The sequence below is a fragment of the Cyclopterus lumpus genome, chromosome 12 (assembly GCF_009769545.1).
Source record: "Cyclopterus lumpus isolate fCycLum1 chromosome 12, fCycLum1.pri, whole genome shotgun sequence".
In the NCBI taxonomy this organism is placed as follows: domain Eukaryota; kingdom Metazoa; phylum Chordata; class Actinopteri; order Perciformes; family Cyclopteridae; genus Cyclopterus; species Cyclopterus lumpus.
The window spans coordinates 20260008-20270023 of NC_046977.1; the positions used below are offsets into that span (position 1 = coordinate 20260008).

The window sequence follows — 10016 nt, forward strand, 5'->3', positions numbered from 1 at the left end:
TTGCTCCATCCCGTAATCCTCGTCCTCCTCCCACCTCCTTCTGTCTGTCTCCACGTTGCTCCATCCCGTAATCCTCGTCCTCCTCGTCTCTCCTCCCACCTCCTTCTGTCTGTCTCCACGTTGCTCCATCCCGTAATACTTATCTCTCCTTCCACCTCCTTCTGTCTGTCTCCACGTTGCTCCATCCCGTAATCCTCGTCCTCCTCCCACCTCCTTCTGTCTGTCTCCACGTTGCTCCATCCCGTAATCCTTGTCTCTCCTTCCACCTCCTTCTGTCTGTCTCCACGTTGCTCCATCTCGTAATCCTTGTCCTCCTTCCACCTCCTTCTGTCTGTCTCCACGTTGCTCCATCCCGTAATCCTCGTCCTCCTCGTCTCTCCTTCCACCTCCTTCTGTCTGTCTCCACGTTGCTCCATCTCGTAATCCTCGTCCTCCTCCCACCTCCTTCTGTCTGTCTCCACGTTGCTCCATCTCGTAATCCTCGTCCTCCTCCCACCTCCTTCTGTCTGTCTCCACGTTGCTCCATCTCGTAATCCTCGTCCTCCTCCCACCTCCTTCTGTCTGTCTCCACGTTGCTCCATCTCGTACTCCTCGTCCTCCTCGTGTCTCCTCCCACCTCCTTCTGTCTGTCTCCACGTTGCTCCATCTCGTAATCCTCGTCCTCCTCGTGTCTCCTCCCACCTCCTTCTGTCTGTCTCCACGTTGCTCCATGTTGTAATCCTCGTCCTCCTTGTCCTCCTTCCACCTCCTTCTGTCTGTCTCCACGTTGCTCCATCCCGTAATCCTCGTCCTCCTTCCACCTCCTTCTGTCTGTCTCCACGTTGCTCCATCTCGTAATCCTCGTCCTCCTCGTCTCTCCTTCCACCTCCTTCTGTCTGTCTCCACGTTGCTCCATCTCATAATCCTCGTCCTCCTCCCACCTCCTTCTGTCTGTCTCCACGTTGCTCCATCTCGTAATCCTCGTCCTCCTCGTGTCTCCTCCCACCTCCTTCTCTCTGTCTCCACGTTGCTCCATCTCGTAATCCTCGTCCTCCTCGTGTCTCATCCCACCTCCTTCTGTCTGTCTCCACGTTGCTCCATCCCGTAATCCTCGTCCTCCTTCCACCTCCTTCTGTCTGTCTCCACGTTGCTCCATCTCGTAATCCTCGTCCTCCTCCCACCTCCTTCTGTCTGTCTCCACGTTGCTCCATCTCTTAATCCTCGTCCTCCTCCCACCTCCTTCTGTCTGTCTCCACGTTGCTCCATCTCGTAATCCTCGTCCTCCTCGTCTCTCCTTCCACCTCCTTCTGTCTGTCTCCACGTTGCTCCATCTCATAATCCTCGTCCTCCTCCCACCTCCTTCTGTCTGTCTCCACGTTGCTCCATCTCGTAATCCTTGTCCTCCTTCCACCTCCTTCTGTCTGTCTCCACGTTGCTCCATCTCATAATCCTCGTCCTCCTCCCACCTCCTTCTGTCTGTCTCCACGTTGCTCCATCTCGTAATCCTCGTCCTCCTCCCACCTCCTTCTGTCAGTCTCCACGTTGCTCCATCTCGTAATCCTCGTCTCTCCTCCCACCTCCTTCTGTCTGTCTCCACGTTGCTCCATCCCGTAATCCTTATCTCTCCTTCCACCTCCTTCTGTCTGTCTCCACGTTGCTCCATCCCGTAATCCTCGTCCTCCTCCCACCTCCTTCTGTCTGTCTCCACGTTGCTCCATATCATAATCCTCGTCCTCCTCCCACCTCCTTCTGTCTGTCTCCACGTTGCTCCATCTCGTAATCCTCGACCTCCTCCCACCTCCTTCTGTCTGTCTCCACGTTGCTCCATCTCGTAATCCTCGTCCTCCTTCCACCTCCTTCTGTCTGTCTCCACGTTGCTCCATCCCGTAATCCTCGTCCTCCTCCCACCTCCTTCTGTCTGTCTCCACGTTGCTCCATCCCGTAATCCTCGTCCTCCTCCCACCTCCTTCTGTCTGTCTCCACGTTGCTCCATCTCGTAATCCTCGTCCTCCTCCCACCTCCTTCTGTCTGTCTCCACGTTGCTCCATCCCGTAATCCTCGTCCTCCTCGTCTCTCCTTCCACCTCCTTCTGTCTGTCTCCACGTTGCTCCATCTCGTAATCCTCGTCCTCCTCCCACCTCCTTCTGTCTGTCTCCACGTTGCTCCATCTCGTAATCCTCGTCCTCCTCCCACCTCCTTCTGTCTGTCTCCACGTTGCTCCATCTCGTAATCCTCGTCCTCCTCCCACCTCCTTCTGTCTGTCTCCACGTTGCTCCATCCCGTAATCCTCGTCCTCCTCCCACCTCCTTCTGTCTGTCTCCACGTTGCTCCAGCTCGTAATCCTTGTCCTCCTTCCACCTCCTTCTGTCTGTCTCCACGTTGCTCCATCTCGTAATCCTCGTCCTCCTCCCACCTCCTTCTGTCTGTCTCCACGTTGCTCCATCCCATAATCCTCGTCCTCCTCCCACCTCCTTCTGTCTGTCTCCACGTTGCTCCATCTCATAATCCTCATCTCTCCTTCCACCTCCTTCTGTCTGTCTCTACGTTGCTCCATCCCGTAATCCTCGTCCTCCTCGTCTCTCCTTCCACCTCCTTCTGTCTGTCTCCACGTTGCTCCATCTCGTAATCCTCGTCCTCCTCCCACCTCCTTCTGTCTGTCTCCACGTTGCTCCATCCCGTAATCCTCGTCCTCCTCGTCTCTCCTCCCACCTCCTTCTGTCTGTCTCCACGTTGCTCCATCCCGTAATCCTCGTCCTCCTCCCACCTCCTTCTGTCTGTCTCCACGTTTCTCCATCCCGTAATCCTCGTCCTCCTCGTCTCTCCTCCCACCTCCTTCTGTCTGTCTCCACGTTGCTCCATCCCGTAATCCTCGTCCTCCTCCCACCTCCTTCTGTCTGTCTCCACGTTGCTCCATCCCGTAATCCTTGTCTCTCCTTCCACCTCCTTCTGTCTGTCTCCACGTTGCTCCATCCCGTAATCCTCGTCCTCCTCCCACCTCCTTCTGTCTGTCTCCACGTTGCTCCATCTCGTCCGTGTACATCGTGGCATGCGTGAGCATTTCAAGTGGTTTCATGGTGGATGTACATTCAATTCATATCAATTTTCAATTCAGTTTATTTTATAGCCCAATATCACAAATTATCCTCAGAGGGCTTTACAATCTGTACACATACGACATCCCTGACCTTTGACCTCACATCGAATCAGGAAAAACTCCCCAAAAATAACCTTTGACAGGGAAAAAAGGGAAGAAACCTTCAGGAGAGCAACAGAGGAGGATCCCTCTCCCCGGATGGACAGATGAATAGATGTCATGTGTACAGAATGAACAGCATTTACAAAGTTACATAAACACATTACATGAATATGACAATGTATGAATGGAACTCCAATCCATGAAACAGAAGGAGGTAGAGAGGAAGGGGGGCGGGGCGCATCAGCAGGGCCAATGGGAGGCCGGTTCACCAGCATCAGACACCTCCAGGTCCAATGGACCCTATGAGACGTGAAGTCACAACGACTCCGGGGAGGAAGCAGAGTTAATAAAGTGCAATGGAGAGATGTAAATTCATCCATAAGGAGAGAGAGAAAAGGAGATAGGTGCTCAGTGTATCCTAAAACATCCCCCAGCAGCCTATAAGCCTATAGCAGCATATCAAGGGGCTGGACCAGGGCAAACCTGATTCAGCCCTAACTATAAGCACTATCAAACAGGAAAGTCTTAAGTCTATTCTTGAATGAGGTGACTGTGTCTGCCTCCAGGACTGAAAGTGGAAGCTGGTTCCATAAAAGAGGAGCTTGATAACTGAAGGCTCTGGCTCCCATCCTACTTTTTAGGACTCTAGGAACCACAAGTAGCCCCGCATTTAGTGAGCGCAGCTCTCTAGTGGGGCAATATGGTACTACAAGCTCCTTAAGATATGATGGTGCATCACCAATCAAGGCTTTGTAGGTGAGGAGAAGTAATCTAGTCTGGAAGTAACAAATGCATCAACCAGCTTTTCTGCATCTTTTTGAGACAAGATGTGCCTGATTTTTGAAATGTTACGTAGATGAAAAAATGCATTCCTTGAGATTTGCTTAACGTGGGAGTTAAAGGACAAGTCTCGGTCAAAGATAACTAGAGATTCTTTACAGTGGTGATGGATGCCAGGGAAATGCCATCTACAGAAACCACATCACCAGATAATTGATCTCTGAGGTGTTCAGGGCCCAGTAAAATAACTTCAGTTTTGTCTGAGTTTAACATCAGGAAGTTGCAATGTACATGGTGGGTTGCCTAGCGACATGACTGTAATGGTTCACTGTGTTGTCCTCTTCACACCTTCAGTCTGCTCTATCTTCCTGGCCACTGACTTCCTCACCTGTCTCGTCCTCTGTGCAGGAAGAGAGCGAGCCACAGCGCCAGCAAGCGGAAGGGCAGCCAGAAGGACCTGCGGCCCCCCGACCTCTGGATCCACCACGAGGAGATGGAGATGAAGAACATGGACAAAGCTCCCAGCGTGGCTCCGTCCGGACACGATTCGCCTCTTCAGTCCTGCCAGGACCTCCCCCAGGTCGCACACAGCAAATCAGAGAGCCAGATGGGCAGCAAGAGTAGCCACTCAGGTACAAGATAGATGCAGATGCATTTATCCACCTTATTTGTTTACAAGTACTAGTTTTATTATTAGTATTTTGCATTTGTTATCATCTTTGATTTAAGTTTGGGTATCTCCCTTTAGATGCATGTATCATGTCAGGGTTCATCTCTATGTTACATGGCAACATTGAAATTTAAAATTAGAAAGTCAAATACATTCATAATCTGCATGCTAAATATAAAACAAATAATTTTTTCTTCATTGCTGTGGTGCTCACTGATTAATTCATCCCCATTATGAGTCGGATTGCATTAGCTGTGTAATAAAGCCTCTATTAATTATTAGATTTATAAATAATTTCTCCCAGTGGAAAATAGTTTTAAAAGTCTCTATTAGTGGCCTGAAGAAGGGAGAGAAGACGCTGGAATATTTTTGGTGTTCCAGGAGCCGACGGAGACGATGCGTCCAGCAGTATCTCCACTCTGGACCGCTCCATGGCGGCCAGGAGGGGCGCGCGGGGCAAGATGATGATTCCTATGGACTCTCAGCCCAGCAACACACGTAAGTAACACCGTGCATGCGTGTGTTCACCGGCATCAACTGAGCTTTCCTTCGCTCAGAAGTGGTGCTTTGAGCTAAATGCTAACACCAGCATGCTAACATATCTGTCTATGAATCTTAGTTGCATTATGTTATTGGACATTTTGTAATTTCAGGCTGCCTGGCCAGGGACAGCAGATGTTTATTGGACTGTTTATTGGTGTGCATTGTCCCAATAAAATAACTTGTCAATGTCAATGCCATTATGCTTGTTGAGCAAGTTTAATGTTTATCATGGTCATCAGATCAGTTTAGCGTGTTAGCATGCTAATGTTTGCTAATTAGCACTGAGCACAAAGTACAGCCGAGGCTGATGGGAACTATTTAGGTATTTAGCCATAAACCAAGTATTGGATCATTTTAATTAGACCTGATTATGGCACTGGATGAAATATCAGAAGATCACCAAAGTTATTACAACTGGTGCGGTGCCCATTCTTTGGGCTTGACTCAGTTGGTTCAGGGTTCTAGTTACTAGTTGTTCAACCATCTCACTCAAAACACCAAATGTGGAGCTTACGGTGGCACTGGAGTGGAAGTCTGGACTACAGTGGTGGGCCCTAAATGGTGGCCTATCTTTGAGGAAATGCCTGACAGCAACGTGTTGCTCTTAATTGTTGGTCTCTTTTTAGGGGATTTTTCTGAAGCAACCATTGATGCTTTTAAAGGTGTGGATTGGCGCCTCTTTGTTTATCGGTTGGTGCAGCCTGCTGTTCTAGTATGAATATATCCATTTTGTGAGTTTGATGCCTGAGGTTTATGATCAAAACGTTGCATCTCCAATACATTCAGATGTGAAATAGCCGAATCCCATTTGAAACGTGTTACAACAGTGAATATGGTCCTTTGTGAGGACTGTTCCCCTTAAGAGGTCCACAGATCCTCATGCTCTTATTCCTTATTCCAGAAAGCAGACCCCACACCAACTCATTCTGTATCAAGGTCACGGTGCTTCCTGTTGCTGCATGGAACATCACGTGACAGTTCTGCGGCAGTTGGTTGTCTTAGGGTGATGATGATGATGATGATGATGATGGTCAGACCGTTCATCTCTCTCTCTTCCTCTCTGTCTGTCCCCGGGTGGTTGAGACGGAAAAAGACTTTTGTGCAAAACTGAAGTTGGAGGAAGAGAGAACACGTGCACACACATACACACACACACACACACACACACACACACACCCACACCCACACCCACACACACACACACACACACACAGATAATTAGCCTGTACTCAGACAGACTCAGAGGACAGAGGGGAGAGGGAGAAGATCTGAGGATGAGTGAATGAGGAGAGGACGAGCAGGGAGAGAGAGAGAGAGAGACGAAGAAGAAATGTGAGAAGAGAGCGAGACAGCTGAAGTTCAACTTATATTTCAGTTTCAAGTTCTTTGTTATCATATGCATAACAATGAACAGTGAAGCTGACGCTGGCAATGGGAATATTAAACCTCAGGATCGCTCTAACAGCTCATTGCATGAAAACACTGAAAATCAGTCAAAGCAAAATGACAATCTTCGATATATATATGTATATGTATATAACATATATATATATTTGTATATACATATATATATACATACATATATATATATATATATATATATACATATATATATATATACAAATATATATATATATGTTATATACATATATATATCGAAGATTGTCATTTTGCTTTGACTGCAAGAGGGCCGCGGGTTCGATTCCCGGTCGGAGCGGTCCTTCTGTGTGGAGTTTGCATGTTCTCCCCGTGGCAGCGTGGGTTCTCTCCGGGCTCTCCGGCTTCCTCCCACAGTCCAAAGACATGCTGCAGGTTAATTGATCTCTAAATGTCCCATAGGTGTGAATGTGAGAGTGAATGGTTGTATGTCCCTACATGTATATATATATATATATATATATATATGGGGCGACTGTGGGTCAGTGGTTAGCAGGTCCGTCTTTCAATCAGGGGGTTGGTGGTTCAATCCCCACCCTAGTCGTTATGTCCTTGAGCAAGACACTTAACCCTGAATTGTTCCCTGTAGCTGCTCTACAGTGTATGAATGTAATATGGTTGTAAGTCGCTTTGGATAAATGTGTCAGCTAAATGACATGACATGACATATATATGCAACAATCCTGCACTGCTGAGTGTTGAGGTCCTCCATTGGTGCACTGAGCAGCTTGTCTCCGCCCTCTAGAGTCTTTACATTTGAGGGCAGTGCTACTGCCACAGCCGCCTGGTATGGCAGGTTTGTGTGGTGAGTCCAGGTCCGGTCCTCGCTGGTGTAGACCCAGAGGAACCTGAAGCCGGTGATGGGGGTGAGTCCAAGTCTAGAGAGGCATCCTGGACCCTGCAGGGCTCTTTTGCCTGCACAGATTGGCAGGCCACTCACTGTAACAGTCTCACAGCCGGGAGGTCTTACATCCACAATTGTGAGAGGATGCTATTACACTCAAAGACTAGTAAGAGGGATGTCTTGCTGCCCCCGCGACCCGGCTCAGGAGCATAGAGTAAAGTGATGGATGGACCAACGACCTTGGACAGCATGTGCATTGCTGTTTGCAGATGACACTGCTTTAATCGACGCCTCCAGTCCAGTATTGAGGAGGAAGCCAAGACGCTATACCGCTGATGTGGGGAGCTTCAGGAAGACAATGGAACTTTGCATCGATTTCCTGAACCTGTCCCAGAGTTGACACTTTTGTGTTTATGAGTGTAGATAGCTTGCAGCTGCAAGAACCTCGTGACCACCATTGACAGTGGCCTGACACAAAAGACATCTTCAGAAGGTGCCAGTGGATCTACCCCCTGTGTAGGCTGAGGTACCTGGGAGTAGCCCCTCCCATCCTTAGCAGCTTTTACATCTACCATAAAGAGAACCTCCTCACCTTTTCTTTTCTGGCTTGGTATGGGGGAACCAAGAAGGAGCCAAACTATGGAGCCTGATCAAAATGTTGCTGGGGGGGCAGTGCTCAATCCTCCAGCGGTTGACACAAGGACAGTGAAGAAAGCAAGTAGGATTGCGAGGGCTTTAACTCATGACCTTAGCTGCTAGTCTCAATCCCAGGGTGACCAGTGCTCGGCCTAGCAGCGCCCGTCTCTCGACACAGGGCACACAGGGCACCCTATAGCATTTGTATCAGATGCACTGGACTTTCAACAACTCCAATATAAACCCAACTGCATCGTCATTAAGTGTAAGAGAGTCCACTAAGGGCGAGAGTGAGGGGTGGTGGATGGGTCAACAAGCAGAGGACCTTTGCTAATGGGGGCTGGTGTTTGTATCCTGTGTTTTATCAATAGTTGAGTTATTTCTATTGATGACATTATGTCACATGACGTTGTGTCCTTGGCTTACAAAGTGTACTTATTTTAAGCCCAATCATGATCTTCTTTCTCCCTAAGCAAGTGGTTTTGTTTTCTAAACCTACCTTAACCTTACAATACACGCCTTTTTGAGTCAAGCGGCTACACAAAAGGCTGACTCTAGTGACGCCGGGTTCTACTCTGTCCAAGCAGCGAAATATGACCAATAGTGATTTGTCACGTTGAGCAGAAGAACTGCTGTTAACGTTCCCCATGCGTATGCTTTGATTTGAAAAAATGTCCCCTTTTAGAATCGTGCTACTGTGGTCTCAATTTATTCTATTGTCTGGTACTGATCTGGATTTCCCTTTGTCGGTGTCACATCTGTAACAGCACATCACATCCATGAGCCGGTTCCCTCTCTGGGTAGAGAGAGGCACATCATCTAATTACTGCCTTCTCTCTCCTTGGTGTGTGCCGTCACATCCCCTCTGAGCTGGAACCTTCATATTGTAATTACTCTGCTCTCAGTCTGCCTGAGATGATTTGTGTCCTCCTTTCTCTCCCCTTTTTATTCTTCTTCTGTTGTGTTGTTTACTGCAGTTGTCGAACTGAACAACAACAATTAGGCTACAGCGGCGGGTGTTCTTCTCTGGAGAGTCAGGCCTCCTGTGTGTTTACATGAACGTGTGTGATATGTGGGTCAAGGTAAAACAGGAAAAAGGCCTTCAGGCTTCTTCTGCCAACACAGACCTGTCCTCGACTGTGATCTGGTTTGTTCTCTCTCTCTTTCTGGTTCGCGTTCATTTGATTTGATTTCTTTTGTCAAAGTTCAGAGAGGAAGACTTCTTCATTCGGCCTCCCGTCGTCCTTCATTCATTCTTCCACTTGAGCTGCGGCTCTGTGGCTTCGCTGCTTTTAGACTTTCGATGTAGCGATGTTGAAGTTTGAAAGGTATTCCTCAACGTTTAAAGACATTCCTGCTGCACTGATGAATACAACACAACGGACGTACAATTAGCACCCATTGTATCTACAATTGGTAGCATTTCTTAAATGATTAGGTTTGTTCGAGATGAGCCTGCCCTGCACAGAATCGATCACCGCCGATCGACACGCAATGCATGCTGGGTGGATTTGTGTCCGACTTGACTCTGACGTCATGCACACGTGGTCAACGATAATCTCACGAGAGCGAGGCGGCCGCAGATTTTAGAGTCAGGCGCCGCAGTAGCTCTTCACCGACTGCGTGGCACAATGCATGATGGGAAATGCCTGGCTGTCGCTACATCAGAGAGCTGATTGGCTCTTAGGTTTGACAACAAACCTGTATTTTCTGTGTAGGTGTAATTCTTAACGCTCCATTGTTGGTTAGTCTCATGTTTAATCTAAAGACATATTTCTTGCTTGATAATAATAATAAAGCTTATTTATATATCACATATTAAAAACAAGTAGCAATGTATTTCACAGGCAGACAAAGGATGCAGCTACAGACACATTTCTACATAAATATATATTTATAAACACATCTGAATAAATCCGAACGTGGTCCGT

General features: G+C 48.1%; 1 protein-coding gene across 1 annotated transcript in view; it reads left to right on the plus strand.

The window, feature by feature from the left end:
• dcc (DCC netrin 1 receptor) overlaps positions 1–10016 on the plus strand; it is a 316481-nt gene that overhangs the window by 261554 nt on the left and 44911 nt on the right. Inside the window, exons 24-25 of the mRNA XM_034546888.1 lie at positions 4364–4587; positions 5007–5123. Coding sequence (XP_034402779.1) covers positions 4364–4587; positions 5007–5123 — 341 coding nt within the window. The remainder of the gene's footprint in view (positions 1–4363; positions 4588–5006; positions 5124–10016) is intronic.